This window comes from Orcinus orca, chromosome 13 (assembly GCF_937001465.1).
Source record: "Orcinus orca chromosome 13, mOrcOrc1.1, whole genome shotgun sequence".
Classification (NCBI taxonomy): Eukaryota; Metazoa; Chordata; class Mammalia; order Artiodactyla; family Delphinidae; genus Orcinus; species Orcinus orca.
This window is the reverse complement of record NC_064571.1, coordinates 84,919,806-84,939,151: the sequence shown is the minus strand read 5'-3', so window position 1 is coordinate 84,939,151 and position 19,346 is coordinate 84,919,806. Positions and strand designations below refer to the sequence as shown.

General features: G+C 36.8%; 1 protein-coding gene across 2 annotated transcripts in view; it reads right to left on the bottom strand.

Moving 5' to 3' along the window:
- Nucleotides 1-4,202: 4,202 nt before the first annotated feature.
- YWHAQ (tyrosine 3-monooxygenase/tryptophan 5-monooxygenase activation protein theta) overlaps nucleotides 4,203-19,346 on the bottom strand; it is a 31,765-nt gene continuing 16,621 nt past the window's right edge. Inside the window, exons 3-7 of one of the 2 annotated variants that reach the window (XM_033437463.2) lie at nucleotides 9,605-9,728; nucleotides 7,452-7,615; nucleotides 6,712-6,807; nucleotides 5,393-5,507; nucleotides 4,203-4,942 (exon numbers count right to left, since the gene is read on the bottom strand). In XM_033437463.2, the coding sequence (XP_033293354.1) occupies nucleotides 5,499-5,507; nucleotides 6,712-6,807; nucleotides 7,452-7,615; nucleotides 9,605-9,728 (393 nt within the window). In that variant the 3' untranslated portion in view covers nucleotides 4,203-4,942; nucleotides 5,393-5,498. The remainder of the gene's footprint in view (nucleotides 4,943-5,392; nucleotides 5,508-6,711; nucleotides 6,808-7,451; nucleotides 7,616-9,604; nucleotides 9,729-19,346) is intronic. The other variant, XM_004274896.4, reaches the window with a different exon arrangement.

Sequence of the window (19,346 nt, the reverse complement as noted above, 5' to 3'; positions counted from 1 at the left end):
TTTTTGGCCACGCCATGCGGCTTGCGGGATCTTAGTTCCCCGACCAGGAACTGAACCCGGGCCCCAGCAGTGAAAGCACCGAGTCCTAACCACTGGACCGCCAGGGAATTCCCATGCCATATACTTCTGTTATAAAAGAGCTGGCTGTGACCCATTAGGTTTCCACTATCCACTAATCGGTCATAATGAAATTTTAAAAAAGCACTGATCTGTCACTGCTTTAATCTCCAAAAAAAGGCAACATAGCACAGCAGCAGAGTACCAACTTTCAAGTAGATTACCCAGGTTTGAATCCTGATACCGCCACTCACTTAGCTATGAGGACCCAAGTCCTAGGACACATCATTAGCTTCTGTGCCTCAGTTTTCTCATTCATAAATCAGGAGGAAAATCTACCTCAAAAATTTTATGAAGCTGAGTTTTATTTGTGAAGATGCTTAAAAACAGGACCTGTGAAGATGGGTAAGTCAGGCCCCCGAGATGGTGGCCCAAGATCACATGCAGCTACCAGTGGGGCGCTTGGGCTAGAACACTGGCCGATGGCCTTATCACTATACTGAAGTATTGAGTATACGATGAACATTGACAACACAATGGCCCTCAGTGTGAAACATACAAAATGAAGAACGTATCTGAACCATAAATTTGACAAATGCTTGGTAATGAACATTATTTCCTTACTTTCTGAAAATCATTAGAGGGCTAACATCTTTTAAAAAAACCTCCTAGAGAAATGTAAATTAAAGCCTTCATTTTCTAAGTCTGAGTGGCAAGAACAAATAATTTTCATTGAAAATTCTTTTCAACTTAGGCAGTAGAGAATTACTGAGAATCTGGAACTATTTTCATCTGTTTTTTTGGTCTAATTTTGTCTAGCTTCAGGTCAAACATTAGCTGGGACCTTGGGAAATTCAGTTGATTTTTTTTGGACTTGCTTCCGTAACCATGGGTTAGGTCCAGCATGTCCTAATGTTCCCTGAGCTGCTTTTAAGGTTTTCCTCAAGGGCAAAAATGACAGATTGAGGGTAAGCGGAGGAAGAGTTAAAAAAACAAACCAACCCTCCCAATATGACAGAAAATAAAAGATAAATAATTCTATTTACTGGCCATAGTAAACAAGCTGAAGCACCCACAGCTGGCAACAGCGACACAGAAATGAATCTGCTTTTGGCACCTGATTTCAAACTATAAGTCTGCCGCTTAATACACATTAATTTTGGACAAATAACTTCATTATTTTTCTGATCAGATGTCCTATCAGTCAAGGGGAAATTAACTTGGCAGGGCAGTTGAGAGGATTAAATAGGACTAAATGTGAATGTGTGTGCCTAATACATGACCAGGCACCAAAATGAATTCAATCAATGCTGGGTCCCTGTAACTAAAACAGAAGGGCCAGACCATTTATGGACATGCTCAAGGTGTTCTAATTTTAAACTGAAGATAGTTCAGTCTCCAGCTTCTCCCCCTGGGTATTTATTATTACTTACTATTTATTATTACTCCCTTTAAAGCATCAAGTCTAAAGGCTTTTGTAAGTGAATTGTGGCTAACCAGTAAACGGAAAGTCTGCTGTGAACTGAATTTCATGATGGTCTGGGACTCATCTTCTGGTATTGACACCACAGGTTTCTTAAGCACCTGCTGAATGCATCAAAAACGTTATTGTGGGGGACTTCCCTGGTGGCGCAGTGGTTAAGAATCCGCCTGTCAGTGCAGGGGTCATGGGTTCGATCCCTGGTCCGGGAAGATCCCACATGCCCTGGAGCAACTAAGCCCGTGCGCTGCAACTACTGAGCCTGCGCTCTAAAGCCATGAGCCACAACTACTGAAGCCCACACACCTAGAGCCCATGCTCCACAACAGAAGCCACCGCAATGAGAAGCCCACACACCGCAACAAAGAGTAGCCCCCGCTTGCCACAACTAGAGAAAGCCCACGCACAGCAACAAAGATCCAACACAGCCAAAAAATAAATTAATTAATTAAAAAAAAAATTAGTGGTTTCTGTTAAAAAAAACGTTATTGTGGCAGGTGGTTTATACTGGTACTTAATTGTGATGGCCTCAAAATTCAACGGTAATATATGATATACAATGGTAACTCTCCTCTTGCAAAGCTGATGAAACACAAATTATACAAGGTAAGATGATATATGGCAGAATAAAACATACAACATAACTGTCTTAATCAGTTTAAAGTGAGTCTTCCTAAACATATCAGATGACACCTATCTATAACCAGTCCAAAGAAACTCAGGCTCATAATTTAACAAAAATTGTCACATGTTTGTGCCTAAAATAGGCCCTCAAATATTTCTGAATGTTTGACTCAACTCCACAAAAACAAAACAAAAAACTCAGTCCAGTTAAATATAAGTGACTAGAATTCTGATCTCAAAATATTTTACTCTATTAGAATTTTTACACACTTTAAATGGGCTTCCTAGTGTTTTTCATGACTTTTAAAAAAACTAACAGTCTCTACTGATAAATATTTGAAGTTATACACATGACTGTAGTCTACCAATCCCGTCCAAAAAAACGTACTGTTCTTTCCCAATCTCGGGTGAAATAATCATGGGTGAATGTACTGTATGTTGGAAGAGAAATCCCTAATGTTTCTATTTTGGATAATCAGTGTTAGGATGCAATCCACCCTCCTGTTATTTTCAGTTATTAAAACCTAAATGACATTTTAAAGGGAAAACTGCCAATTAAAAAGTTCTAACTACAAAATAGGTTTAACATTTAAAATTTCTAAACTATCTCAGAAAGTAATTATAAAAGTTAGAAAGCTCAAACCTGGGTTTAAACCCTCCCTCTACCCCGACTGAGTTCTTAGCAGTATTCTATTAATATCCTCTACATCTAGTACAAGGAGGCCCCAAAATGAGAGTCAAAAAGAGATAATACCACAGGCTGGGCCCCCTTTTAAAGATGCTCACCTCTCCTAAAGCAAGGAGATAACCTGGGACTAATCTGCTCTTTAAGAAAGAAGGCTACTTTCATAACTCACCAAAGTAGTGTAGTCATTACTTTATTCAGTACTTACAACTTTGTTAGGACTGATATTTTTTTCTCCTAATTCACAATGTTCTTTCAATGTTTATTGAAATTTTTATTTAAAAAGCACTGTCTTACTGATTTAGATTTTGGCGGCCAGAGTTCTATTAATCTTATTTAAATGGATAATTTCTGCAAGTCCCCTTCAATTCTGTCTTTTCATTTCCCCTCAGAAAACAAATCAAGTGCAAACAAAACCTTGTTTCATAGTTACACTTTTAGGAGAAAAAGGATAATCCTACACAGCTTAATTTTTCAGATTATTTTCTGACTTTAAAATAAATTCTCAGGCCAATACTAAGACAGGCTAGTATAATAGCCATGGCAATATTATAAAACCCAAATTATTCTGAACTCACCAATGGTACAACTGAGTGTTTACAGAGAGAATTATCTGAAAACAAAACAAGGTACTCTTAAACTCTGACATTCTGTTTGAATATCCACTGAAACGTAATTCTAACACCAGCCAAAGCATTCACAATCACGTAATTTTAACTTTTCTAGTTTTAAAATGTCCACTTTATTTCATTTAACAGTTAGCTAATATCATTTACATCTAAGGAAGAGAGGGTCCACAAAACTGATCTAAGGTAAAACACTAACTCTTAAGAAATGGAGTCCAATTTTATACAGGTCCAGGCATCCCTAGACAAGTGTATCACAATGCAGAAAAATGGGTACCACTACTCCATTTTACATGAGATAAAAGGGAAGTATCAATAACTTCAGAAAGTAGTAAAGTCACCTGTCCCTTAAAATATGAGTATGTAATTGTTACAAAGCCATAGTAAATGGTTTATAAAATGTAATTTTATTTTATGTTACTCTGTTGTTACATAGGGCATAACATTTTCACAAGGCCTTTTTGGGACTACAGTCGATGATTATTAGCAACATACAATAGTGGTCCAACTCTCTAACAATCACTAGACAAACTGGACACCCTCTCACATGTGCACAAATCTGCATGGAAAAGTACTAAAGTTTTAGACTTGGACTTGTGTACTTTATTTCCCCTTTCTAGTGTATTAAGAAATGACATGCACTTTCATTTGCCAAAAGCAATGCTTGTATTCTGGCAGCAACATGCTACTTCTATTACATCGTAAAGTGAATACCAGAACTACAAAGGCAGGAGGTGTAAGTGAATTTTTATTGGGAAGGGAAGTTGTCAACTTAAACAGCAGCAAATGAAGAATGAATGAGGAAACTCCCTGTTGTCACAGATACGCAAGACCTCCATCATATATGATACAGGAGGCATTTTAATTTGTGACCTCCAGCCTCAAAATGTCAACTGCTTTTCCATTCAATCTAATACTTCTGGATTCCTACCAAAAAGGAATATATTAAGAGGATGGAAAAGTTGCTTTACTGAAAGAAAACCCCCGAAGAAGAGTAAGGGAGGGAATGTAGAAATCAGGAAGTTATGCAGAACACTCTTTAAACTGTAATTAACTACATTTTCATATCTTCACAGTAATACAAAACACAGTCACTTGCAGAACTGGTTCAGATTACTTAAATACCAGATACATTTTTAGTCCTCTACATAAGTGTTTGGAAGTTACTTATGTTTATATGAAATGAAGCTATTAATACTTTTCTACAGCAGTAACTGCACACCAGAAAGGCCAAGACAAACACAAATCAAGGAATGGAGTTTTCCCAAAGCTGCGGTGTGAAAAGACTATAAACAGTTGATTCCATACACATGAATGGGTTTCTTTGCTATAGGAAATCCAAATGGAATAAGGAATGGAGATGAGTAAAAAGGTTTCTTGAGGGGAAGAAGGATGACACCCTGTATGCACTTAGTTCTCTGCCCCTTCTGCCGCATCACATTCTTCTCCTGCACTGTCTGATGTCCATAACTAGAAAAAAAAATCATATTAAGTTACTATTTCTAGATCAATTATTTCAAGTCTTATTATTATATCAGAATGTAATTCTTAGAGCAGTAAATTAAACAACAGAGATTATGACTAAGACTGGAAGTTATATTTCACCAACTCCTCCCAAAGTGTACCCCTGTATTCCTTTCACTGTGCATTTGCAAAATGACAAACACATATACACTATTTGAGTACGTTTTCAAAGCTTACTATAATCTCAGATAAAAACAAGGTAACTAACATCCTTAGAATTTAATGCTCTCTCAATTTCTGGCAGCCCAATGCTCTTTTTAAAAGCACTACTAAAATATAATTTATGAGATTAATAAGGCCAAAACAAATTTTTTGGGGGGTGGGCAGGGACCATGGTCAAAGTCACCATTGCCAAGTACTTGAAGGGCTATCATACAGAAAAAGAAGCAGGCTTACTTTGTATGCTGCAAAGAGTTAAACAGGAGTGAACGATGTTAAGTTACAGGGAAGCAGCATGTGTGCGTGAAGATATGTAGATACGGTTCTTGAATTAGGTAGGATGTTAGTCTCTCTAATTTTAGGATGGAACAATGAAGTGAAAAAGGGAATAGTCAATACTTGTCGACTATGCATAATAATAGTTCACAAAATGGATTTCTATTAGACCAGCACCAAGACACTAGTGGCAATTTTAGCAAAGCTGAAGTCTTAACCTTTAAGTCATTATTAAGATACTAAAATAAAGACAAACAAATATCCCCAAAGAACTGTCTCTGGGAGAGAGAAAACAGAACTAGTTAAAAGATAGCTCCACGTGGGCTTCCCTGGTGGCGCAGTGGTTGACAGTCTGCCTGCCGATGCAGGGGACACGGGTTCATGCCCCGGTCCGGGAAGATCCCACATGCCGCGGAGCGGCTGGGCCTGTGAGCCATGGCCGCTGAGCCTGCGCGTCCGGAGCCTGTGCTCCACAACGGGAGAGGCCACAACAGTGAGAGCCCCCCCTCCAAAAAAAAGATAGCTCCACGGTGTATCTGGAAAGAGGTTAATTGCTCAGTTTGTTTTTCTTCTATAGAAGCTATTTATGCTGATCATTTTTCTATTGTCACCTCACAACCAGAGGGATTTCTAATGGCTGGGAATGAACTGTCTTCATAATTTCTCTCTTCAGCAAAGTTGAACAGATAGGGTGCTAATGTTAAAATTTTTTTTATCTAGTAGAAGATAAAGCATCAAATCTGGGGGGGGCGGGAGAACTACATTTATATTAAAAGGTGTATTTCTTCCACATTTTGTCTAAGATTCTGACCTATCCAATTTACTTGAACCTACAAAAGAAGCTAAGTAAAGCTCAACCTGTATTTTTTTCACCATTACTTTTTCCTCCATCCCCTGTCTATACAAGAGGTAGGGAGAAAAACAAAAGAAAAAACAAATTAAAAAAGACAAACTTTCTATATTAACATAATTTATCAACATCTTCATACCAGTCAAATAAAGAGTCAATAATGTTAATATTATGAGTTCCTAAAATCTTAGTACTTTCTCAGGAAGGTCTGATAAAATGCCTATTCAACTTGAAAATCTGCCTACGAAGAACAGTTGTCCTATACAAAATACTAATACATATTTAATATTTTTATGTAATTTTTATATAATCATTTTCTAAGAGCAAGTGTAGCTCTAATATAGGTGCCCCAAAACACAGGGAGCCTGAATAAAGTATTAATACTTTTGTTCCTGAAAAGGAAATAAAATTAAAAGTATGAAAAACTCACTGTTAGGTTGTCTCTAAGCAACTGCATGATGAGGGTGCTGTCTTTGTATGAGTCTTCATTCAGTGTGTCAAGCTCTGCAATGGCCTCATCAAAAGCCTGACAAGTATTAATATCCACGGTAAACAATATTCACATCGACACACACTGGTACTCTATAGTCACAAACCATTTTTATAAAATAGATGAACATCCACTTTATGTTCTATTATCACTTAAAACAAAACTCAATGAAATCACTGCCTCGGATTCTCAGCTTAAGAATTTCTGAGGATGACTAAAACTTATCAAGTTATACATACTTAATCAGTAAACAAGCATTTCTTAGTTCTTTCACAGGACAGACAGCACAGTAGCTATGCCCAATATATTTTTTACAAATAAGAACTAGTATTTATTTGCAAAAACCCCTTGGAACACTTCCATTTTGAAACACTTTGAGGAATGCAGAGATTCTACTGATCAAACCTGGCAGGCATTACTTTCCAATCCTTTACATTTCTCTCATACTTTTTTGATTACTCTGACCAATATGCTCTTTAGACAGATCTTACTGCTTACAACCATAGCTGGGAGAGTAAGATCTTGAGAAGGATGGTGGTAGGTGGTCACGATGGTAAGAAAAAGGAGATATCCAAATAAATGTAGAAATCATCCCTGGATATCCAAGTAAAATACCTAGAAATTAACATGCTTGCTATCTCAAATAACCTAAAGAGGGTATTTCTGGAAACACATCTTACCGTTTTAGCCAGTGTGCAGGCAAGTTCTGGGTTATTAAGGATCTCATAGTAAAATACAGAAAAGTTAAGAGCCAGCCCCAGGCGGATTGGGTGTGTGGGTTGCATCTCTTTCTTGCTTATATCAAAAGCCTCTTGGTAAGCTCCTTGGGAATTATCTATCGTTTCTGTGAAGGGAAAAAAACGAAATAAAAAAGCATGATACTGGAAATATCCACCCAGTATACAGTAATACCTTTAACCTATGCTACTAACTCGGTAGAGCCAGACTTCTCTCTGTAGCCTTCGTTTAAAACCACAGTAGCAAACCAAAAACATTATCCTGTACTGGGCTATTAAAAAACTAGTTTATAATGTTGCTTGTTTATAATCAGCTTAATAAAAAAAACATGAGACAGTATATCAGGTTTTTCATCTCTGGAGCTAAAACACTTTTCTTCTTTCATGTCTTTTAATTTTATTACCTGAAAATGCAGCAATTATAAACAATTTGATATATGTCAATAATATCTCAATAAAACTTGAAAAAAATCAGCGGCAATATCCCTTCCCACAATAATGGAAGCATTTTACAAATATCATCACCACCAAAATCTCTATTTTTGTGACTTATCTGTAGAAGTAACACTGACCCTCGGTATCAACATGTATTATGTGAAAGGCAATATAAAAGCACCAGTATATAGATCAAAATCTGCTGACCAGAGTTTGATTACTGGCTTAATAAAAATGTCACCTTCCTGAACAAAATGTTCAGGAAGAACTACCAGCACTAATCTGATTATATCATGTTTTGAAAAGGTTAGGTTTTCTGAATGAGGCCATTGGGCCCATTACAGCTCTAGAAGGACTGACCTAACAGAAATCAAGTTATCCCTTTAAAGCCCAAATATGTGCCTTTCCTCCTTCTTCTTCAATGGCACATTCACTGATCTAAACATAGCTGGTATGGCCCTCACATTTAACTAAGGAGCTCTTGGTGTCCAGCACATAAGGAGGCATTACAATGAGAGTTCTAAAGCGTCTCAGCATCTAGACTTTGTAAATACAGACTATTTACAAATCCCAGACTACTGGAGTGTTCTACGTATAGGACAAGAAAATCCCAATGAGCCAGAAAGGGTCAGATCAGATTAATGCTGGGGCTATGGCCCAATCTCCCAAAGATATCCCTTTGACTAGTTGACGTTTAAATGTTCAGTCCTGTGCAAATATCTGTCACATTCAATTTTGCTTATCATTATGGCAACAGAAATTATATATTGATAACACAACAGTTTAGTATACAGATTCTATTACAGCAAGGTACAAAAGTTTTCTCTTTATATTTTCAATTACACTAATTTTGGGGATGCTAAAACTGTCTCACTTTTAGTAACTCTCTGAGAGAGAGGAAGAGGAGGCTGTAATAACCATTTGTGGGGCATGCCCTTTTTGGATAGGGTAAAATGACGAACAAAATAATAAACTTATTGGAAAAAAAATAAGGACTTAAGTGATACTTCTACCCAGACTTGCTTCTACCTAGACTAGCAGGCACATGCACAATATACTACCGTACACTCAGCTACCAATACTCCAGGAGACTGAGTTCACTGCTAATAAATTTACTTTGACTGTTTTACAATCAAGTTAGGAAATCAGGTTACTCTTTTCCCCATAGCTGTGTTTTCTGTGATAAATTATATACCAGCAATAAAACTCTCATCTGACCTCTCCTCCTCAGAAATCTGGTTATGTGTAATTAGTAGTCAATGTTATGATCCCTCAAAATAGGTAGTAATTAATAAATTAATATGTCAAGTAGAAAAAGTACAATGTCCTGTTTCTACTCTACATGTAATTTCCAGTTATCTTAAGTTTCAAGATACAAGATGCTGAAGACCATGTGACACAACAGAATCACCCAAAGCATATGCAAAGAACTCTGGGGCTAAAAATATGGTGAACCAAATTCTAAAGCCTAAAAGATTAAGCCTGTTTTTAATAATATCTTATCAGGTTATAATCAGAGAGTTTATGAGTTTAATTTTTTATAAAGAGCACATAATGTAAAGTCATAACTGTTTTCATGTTTGAGAACGTAAGGTAACATTATAAATTTATCCTCCCTCTCTTTTATACTTTAGCTTTACCCATAAACCAAATACACTTACGTTTCCGATCATCACCACAAGCAACTTCAGCAAGGTACCGGAAGTAATCTCCCTTCATCTTCAGATAGAAGACCTTACTCTCTGGATTAGTTGCATTGGCTATTAAATACTTATCCAACAATTCCTGAAAGAAATAAGTTAAAACATTAGGTACTAGCAAAAATAACTGCCATAGTAACTCCACACCATACCACCCTGGATTGGAAACATGGCTAGAGAGCAGGGGTCAGGTGGTTGCCATTAGTTGAATGCTCTGGGGTCATAGCAAGTCATAATTTCTAATGGTAGAGCTATATCACATCAAACACTAATTAGAAAGAGCCTGTCTGTCCACTCATCCACTCACTGAAGCAAGCATTTCCTGATACTTGCTAGGTGCTAGGCACTGTATTTGACCAGAGGGGAAATAAGGTCCTTGCCCTCAAAGAGTTCACAGTCTAATAAGAGGTAAGTATACCGTTAACAGTACAGATATGTGAATAAGGGGCTATGGAAGCACAGAGAGGGAATGTCTAGCTTTGTTGGTGATGATCACTGTAAAGACAGGCTTCCCTGGGGAAGGGATATTTGCCTTGTCAAGAAGTAACAGAAGGAATGCAGCAGTTAGAAAACAAGGATGTGCAATTTTAGGGAGGGGAAATGAAATGTTTAAGACATCAAATATGAAGAAGAGTGTAATCACAGAGTAAGTAAGTCATCACGGCCCAGAGTAGGGCTACTCAGTGTCCTCTGCGACCAGCGCTCATCCAAAAACAGGGTGAGTCTAGGGGTTGAGAGCAAGTGGCCTAAAAACTTACCTAGCAATGTGACAGTCATGTCTATCAAATACAACTATTTTTAAAAATTAGGTTAGTATTTAAGTATGTCTTTTATCCCTCACTTCATACCAAGAAATGTCCACTTGATCCAATGAGCTAGTGCCTCTCAAACTGAGATATTTGTACAAGGTGTGCCCAGGAGTATTAAAAAGTCACAAAAAATGAATATGATAGACACCTTCTTGGATTATCAATTTTACTTGATGCTAAGTAATTTAAAAATCTTTTTGTAATAAGAAACTTTATGGTGAATAAAATTTGGGGGGAGTAAAATCAACAAATAGATACTAAAGAAGTAGAATATGGTTTAGAAAACGTAGTTTTAACTCAAGAGCTTTCTTGCTGTTTATCTGAATAAAAAGAACCTAAACAAAATGCAATGATTATATGCATATTATTTTAAAGAAAATAAACAGAGAAACATTTTAAATCCTTAAATTTAATGAAAAATATGTTTAGGTTAAAAAAATATATTTTAAAAGGGTCTGAAGCTCAGGGGAAGTTAAACTTAGTATTACACTAAAATTACCTAATGAAGCCCCAGAAATTTATACGTTATAAAAGTGGCAAGTATCAAAAGTGTGGCTTACATCTGCAAAGCTGCTGAGCCAAGAAGGGAAGAAATAGATGGGCTACACCCAAACACTAAAGCCAAATGAAAATAAATGCTGCTTCTGCACCGTCATACTCTTAAGTGGGAAAAGAACTGAAGGATCATGTTGTAAGAGTTTCTCCTGCTCACCATCACCAATACAATTATAATGGTTATTTATTAAAATAAACTTGAGGAAAACTCTTTCCCAGAATCTTACAAAATCATACTACTTTAAATTTTTCCTCTAATACCATTTTTACATATCATGGATGACTTCCAATTTTAAAACTATTTCTATGGAACACCTGAATTTAGGGGGTTTCTGGGGAGGAAGTGGGGGGCAATGGTGAGACAGCCACAAAAACGTTCACTAAGCTTCTAAACGTCAAACTGACTCAGTCATCTCTATCTTAAAAAAAAAAATAATTTAAACAAGAGTAGATTCTGAGAAGCAGTATCAAATAATGCAAACACAGTATTATACTGCGGGAACCAACACCCCTGGCTTAAATCCAAACTAACGAACTACAATGTAAAATGGAAGAGCCTCTCACTTTTCTTTTACTCGCAAGTAAGTCAGGCAGTTAATATGAGATCCCATAGAGGATCTCCAAAACAGTGCCAGCACCAGCTCTGGTAAAGACAGTATTTACAATTAAAAAAAAAAAGCTACTTGGAACATTTAAGACCTAGTACTTTATGATTAAATGTGGCAGACATGTGGTAGCAGGGGCTGAGAAAAGTCTGACTGACTAGAATGAGGACTTGGGGAGAGGAGAGGAATGTGATTCTAGCTCTCATCCCCGCTAAGTCACTTGAGCCAGATGTGGGAATGCTCATGAGGACTCTCTTATTGGCACAATGGCCTTCCAAGGATTTGGAAAGCTGCTAAACAGCTACTGCACCGGTTTACACAGCCACTTATAAGCTAACTGTAAACTTTTCCCTTCTAAAATTATTAACTTTGATCACTAGTTTGCATATAGCCATTACGTACGATTTACAGTGTTGGCTTTTATAAAGTGACTTGTGCATTACTTCCATCCTGGAGTTTCAGCCAGGTATCATGGTTCTTTGTCAGATGCCACTAGCTCTCTGTGAAGGAAACAACAGGTACAGAATAATTCTGTCTTTCCATGTGCTATCAGTAGTAGCGATGTAGATTTTAGCCCAATTAAAAGACAATGGATTCTGCTTCATGTCTTACCAAAACGATTTACGGCTGTATCAGGTATTACATCAATACCAGTTATTAATTATTAATACCACATAGAATAAAGGCTATAAATACTTAAGGTATATAGAGCCTAGGTGCACAATTTTTTGTTAAAAAAATTAAATTATAAAAAAGACTCTGGGCTTCCCTGGTGGGGCAGTGGTTGAGAGTCCACCTGCCAATGCAAGGGACGCGGGTTCGTGCCCCAGTCCGGGAAGATCCCACATGCCGCGGAACGGCTGGGCCCGTGAGCCATGGCCGCTGAGCCTGCGCGTCCGGAGCCTGTGCTCCGCAACGGGAGAGGCCACAACAGTGAGAGGCCCGCGTACAGCAAAAAAAAAAAAAAGACTCAATACAGGTCAGAGAGTAAAAACCAAAATGACAAGTGGCTCCCTGGAATAAGAAAATCTTCCCAGATAAGGTCATTGATAAGAAGTCAGGAGAGAGGAAGGGAATCAATTTTTAACATTAATGTAGTTAAAAGTTCCTCCACTAATTCCCCCTTTACATTATTCTTGTCAATTAAGCAGGAGATCCCCTTTGTAACGCTTCAACCAGCAAATTTTATGATCCTGGGAGGCTTGGAGAACTAAGATTGGGGCTCCCTTCAGTGTTGAGTGTTACCCGATTGAGAGGCAGAATGCAAGAAGTACATTCCTTTTTGAGAATCTGAGAGATCTGTGAAGAAGTCAGGGCACTTACTACCCAAAATTACAAGATGCACTAGTAACAAAACATTCTAGACGAAAGAAACTCAAATACAAGCAAAGTCAGAGGAAAAAATATAAGGTATTATTATACAGGTCGTTTTTGGAGATGCTAAAGGACCTCAGAATAAGCTTAATCTCAGAAAAATAGGATGGGAATAACAATAAAAAGGATTACATCATAAAAGCAGTAAAGAACTATGCAAGAAATGAAATTGTGAGAAATAACAGTGATGTAAATTTAGTATAGTAATTATTCCTCTTCAACCCAAAACCTTAGAGAAAAGGTTAGGAAGAATAACAAAACTCCAGTACTAACTCTATCTCTAGGAGTGAATTATGTTTACATACAATAATCCTACCATCACTTCCACAGCTTTTCCAAGACAATTAATTTACCTTCAGTGGTAAGAGTCCATGTGTGGCATTCAACAAACGAATACTTTTATCTTAAATTCATTTATAAGTGATTTGTTTTATAGACAAAATAAGCTGCTCTTCTTCCTCATTATATAGCTTATTCTTTATATACCAAACTGATTTTTTTTTCCAAACTGATTTTTTTTAAGAGAGCAGGTAACCAATGAAGAGCCTTGAAATACAAACAAAATAATCAACAGGAAACAAAAAATGTTCTAAGGATTTTCAATTTCCTATCAGCTTACTGAAATTCATTAAATAAAACACTATTAACATGTTCAATCTCTAACTTTATGGCACATATACTAGTCACTATCTGTATATTTTTATCTGTTTAAGCAGCACACATTACCATAAAAGATTACATTATTCATTCAACAAATATATGTGTTCAGTATGTGCCACGCCCTATTCTAACCACTCTTCCATGTATTATTTACATATAAGAACCATTATGATAATTTTACAAGTGAATAAAATCACCTAGGAATCAAGAAACTTACAAAAAGTCATATTATTAATTAAATGGGGCTAGAATCTGAAAATAAAGCTAGCATTCTTAGCACTACCCTATAAAATAATGGAGCATATCTATGAGAGATGAGGCTTTGGCCTTAAGTTATTTAATTAGTAAAGCAAACAAAAGAATTAATATAGGGACTTCCCTGGTGGCGCAGTGGTTGACAATCCGCCTGCCAATGCAGGGGACACAGATTCAAGCCCTGGTCCTGGAAGATCCCACATGCCGTGGAGCAACTAAGCCCGTGCGCCACAACTACTGAGCCTGTGCTCTAGAGCCCGTGAGCCACAACTACTGAGCCCGTGTGCCACAACTACTGAAGCCCAGGCACCTAGAGCCCGTGCTCCGCAACAAGAGAAGCCACCGCGTTGAGAAGCCTGCGCACCTCAACAAAGAACGGCTCCCGCTCACCACAACTAGAGAAAGCCTGCGCGCAGCAACAAGGACCCTATGCATACATACATACATACATACATAAATTTATATTTAAAAAAGAATTAATATAGTACATAGGGTAACATAACTATTCAACAAATGGAACATTTATCTAATGGTAAGAGCTAAATTTTTCTAACATCCCAACTTCAAGTATTATATATAGTACAAAGAACCACTGACATGTAGGAAGAATAAAGTCTCTAGACAATAACTAACTCTTAATTAGGTTTTAACTCCAAGAGACCAAAATCAAAGAAAAATTCAATACTCAAGAAGGAAGTCATATTTCATCCAGAAAATTCTATTGCATTTTACAAACAGGCAGAAAGCATGGAGGAAGAAAACAGTCCAAGGCACAGAGCCCATGGCATAGGAAAAGGCACAATTGCACAAACAGGTAGAACGTCACTGAAGACAGTAAAATCTTTTTAAAACAAAAAGAAATAAGTAGAAAAAAAAAACTTTCCAAACCAGCAAAAGTACATTTTAAAAAGGAACCAAATTTCACAATTGAACCTCAGTGGAATGAATGCTGGACCAAACATCTGGTTCTAGAGTCTCCATCTAGAGCAAGTTCCTTAGTTTAATTTCTTCTATAAAATAATCAAAATATTTTCTAGTTTTAATAATCTATGCTAATTCTAAGGTATTAAATCAAAGGAGCAACCTGTTAAGCAGAGCAACTTCTAGATGAAAATGTTTCCTTAATATTTTTCATTCACAAAATTCTGTATATCGTATGTTAAGTATTTAGCACAGTGCCTACCACAGAGTAAGACTCGTTATTTGTCAAATGAACATTAACCATGACATGGCAACATACTGAAATGGATGCAACAGCAAGAGAATTTCACATGTATTATAGGGCTTAAGATGGCACAGGGCTTTTCTTGAATTATTTGTTTTTGTAATTCTTTATTTTTATCAAAGTAATAATGTACAACAGTTAATTAACTACCACTCTCAAATTTCTGAAAAAGGAAAAAAGAAATCTCCCCCATTCTGTTCTCACTGTTTCACTCCTTTAGCAATTTTTTTTTTTTGAAAAATCATGATCTCATACTGATATATCCAGAATTCAAATTCAACCTCACAGGATTCTTCTTCCCTTACTTGTATCTTCTTTTCACACACAATAAGACTCTGGTTTCCATTAAAATAATACATAATACTGTCCATCACCTAAAACTCAAAAGTGAAAAACAAAGTTTCTCTCCCTTCCTTGGATCCTGAGCCAGCCAGTTCTTCCCCTCCCAAGGTAACCATCATCACCAGTTTCTTGTATGTTCTTCCAGATATTTTAAACATTTAAAATCCACGTACATTCCCCCTCCCTCATGTTAGCATACTACATACATTGTTCTACACCTTGCCTTTTCCATGTAATAATCCCTCGGAGATCATTCCATATTCATACGTTTATAACTGCCTCATGTTATAGAACACTGAACAGTATTATGTATGTCCACTGTATGGGCATACCATGATTATTTAGTTTCCTCTGATGAACATTTAAGTTGCTTCAAATCTGTTGATATTTCCAACAATGTGCCAAATGTACATTTGATCCTTGGAAGACAGATGTTTAACTGTCCTTCCTTGGGGCAATTTCAATTTACATCCCCATTAGCAATGTGTAAGTGTTCCAATTTCTCAACATCCTTCTGAACCCAAGGTATTATCATTTTTTATCTTTTCCAATTTAATAAGGAAAAACATCTTACTACGGTTTTATTTGCAGTTTTCTTTAAACAGTATGTTTATGTCCTTTGCCATTTTCCCAGTGAGTTTTTTCCCTTACTGATATGTAGGGATATATGTTGATGATATTAGTCCATTTTCCAGATGTATCTCATATAACTTCATGTACTTAAAGATTCTGTCTGGGACTTCCCTGGTGGCACAGTGGTTAAGACTCCAAGCTCCCAATGCAGGGGGCCCGGGTTCGATCCCTGGTCAGGGAACTAGATCCCATGTGCATGCCGCAACTAAAGATCCCGCGTGCCGCAAGTAAGACCCGGAGCAGCCAAGTAAATAAGTAAATTAAATAAATAAATATTAAACAATAAAGACTCTGCCTAGCAGTAAAACTGCATTTATTAATATTTTTCTGTTACATTAAATCAGATCTAATATTACCAACGTCTCTGACAAATGTGAGAAGCACAAGTTAATGTAACTATTCGATTTTAGCACAAATACACGAACAGAAGACTTTTAATTGAAATACAAGTCTGAATGTGTTTTTAGGTATTGTCTACCTCACCAGATGAAATAGTAACACATATTAAATGTTACCTGAATAGCAGTGTATCAGATTAACACACACACACACACACACACACACACCCCTCTAACTCACTCTTGTATGGAGTATTTAAGAAATTTATGACTCTTCACCTTAAAATAGATGGGTAGAAACATGATTTCTGGTTGTGGCAATACAGTAAGACCAAGCAGACTTTCCCTTCTAAAAATAATCAAAAATGCTAAACAGAATAGAAGAAAAAATTACAGCAAAGCTCCAAAGGAAGGAAGGGGAGATATTCAAGTGCTAGATAGGAAGAGGAAATGAAGTTAGAGCAAAAAAGTAAAAACTTACAACACAATGACAGTGATGTGTAAGGGGTAAGGACCCTAGAAAAACTGTGTCTATCACTGCTGAGAAGTACCAAGAAAGCTATTTCCTGGGCTTTTGGGGGTGTGGGTGGATGTGGGTGTCGTCCCCCATGAAACACTGAAACCCAAACGCATGTTCTGTGCAGGTGCTCTTCAAATTTTTATTTCATACATGATGTGTGAGTCCACGAGCTGAAAATCTGTAAAAGTGGGCCGAGGCTTAGTGTGCCCAGCAGAAACAAATCATCAAAAACACTTCCATAATCCAAGGCACACACACAAGTTCCACAGGAAAAACTACATCTGAATTTTTAAAAATAACAAAACTAATCAAGGGACAGATCCACCATGAGGGATCAGCAGACAAACAGATGGTTAGTACCCAAGAGCTTAAAAAGTGAAACACCGTGTAATAAAACATAAGTATATTAAAAATGTCTAAAGACTCTTTTAAAGAATCCTTTAAAGATATGTATTTTAAAATTTATGGATTAAATGGATGACGCCCAGGACTGGCTTCAAAATAATGGGTGTGTGTGTGTGTTGGGGATATAAACAAAACAAAATTTACAATTGCTAGAGCAGGGTAATGGGTACATGGGGGGTTATTATAGCATTCTCTTTATTTTTGTTAAGTTTGAAAATTTTCTTGATTAAAACAACCCAAAACAGAAGTCCAGACAAAGAACAGGATACAGTGAATTAAGAAAAAGTAGCTTGGAGGTGGGGGAGAGAGCTTTTAGAATTAAAAGAAGAAAAAAAAAAAAAAAGTAAAACAGAAGGCATATTTGAGGAAACGCCACAGAACACAGAACTAACAAGATGAAACAAGTGTGGATAAGTCAAAAGATGCAAGTAGAAAGAGATGTCTAAGATATGTCTAAGGTAATATGCAACAGGAATTCCAGGAGAAAACAAAGAATGAGGAAGAGACGTTATGTAGAGCTAATGGCTGAGATTCTCCCAGTTACGAATATAAATAATCTTCAAAGTGGAAAAGCACACTAAATCCCAAGCAAAATAAAATAAAAATAAATTCATACCTAGACTATCATGGCAAAATTGCAGAATGTCAAAGACAAGAAAATTCTTAAAAGCAACCAGAGAAATGACACGTTACCTATAAAGGAAGAAACAACAGTATGACTGACAGTTGATTTTTCATCAGAAAACAATCAAGTATCTTCAAAGTGAGGAGAAAAACAACTGTCAGCTAGAATTCCAAAACCAATTAAAGTACCACATAAAAGCAGGAGCAAAACAAAGACATTTCCAGACAAAGACAGAAGTTCCCACTCAGACCTTTACTGGAAGAACCTTTTTAGAGTTGCAAAGGAAGGAGTAATGGAATAAAAGACAAGTCACCAAGTAGAATAATTACAGCAACTACAATACTGAGTAAATGGAAAATTCCTGGTCATAATCTATGAAAACAACTCTTCCAAAACTGTAACAACACAGAAGTATTACAAGATGCCGAATAACAATACATGTGTGATACTTCATGTTTGCAGAGCATAGTATTTCAGATTATTTAAAAGGACAAAAGTTCTTTCGTATTAAGTACGTGCAAAGGATTGAGTTGGCTAGTGAAGAACAAGTGTTTTCCTCCCCTCTTTTAAAGGATTAACTAAATTTTTAAGGATAGTTAACGTGCTCCCTTCCTCCCTTCTTTAATCCAACAAGTGTCTGTCTTTAAGAGACTACACTTTCTAAAAATCTGACAATTAACTATGAAAATGCAATCTGCTACTAGGAGGAAATGTTTCATTAGAATAATCATGGATCTCAACTACTTCTACAGCTCACTATCCATTTTTAAGGTAACTGACAAGATGTGGGTTCATTTTAGATACTTCTTGGCAGGACTTCAGCCAATTATCTACATGCTGATTACTCACAAATCTGCCCTTTACCTGGCTGGGCAATTTACTTTTGCAGCTCATACCTCAGTTTACTGTTAAAAAGAGTTAATGACAATCTCTACTTCTCAGCAGCCTGATGTGAAGACTGAATGACTCAATACAAATTACTTAGAACACTGCTTGGTACACAAACCTCCATCACCACGCACCGCAACACAAGTCTTTCTCTTAAACACCAGGCAAGGTGCTCCTATTTGTATTTATTGACACCTGGATGGGCCACTGGCCCTTTAAACTTTACTCATCTAAAATATATTAAATTTGCCTTCCTAATACAATCTGCTGTTGATTCTCCTCCCCTACTCAATTTTCTGTCTTAGGAAAGAAAAGCCCTCAGTTGCCCTAGTTAGAAACCTGGGTGTTATCCTAATGCTTCTTTGGCCTCACTCCCCTGGTCCCCCATATTTATAGTCACCCAAGCCTGTGGATGTAATTTTTTCCAAGTCAAGGCTTTGGAAACCTTCTCGAAGAAACAGAGTATACT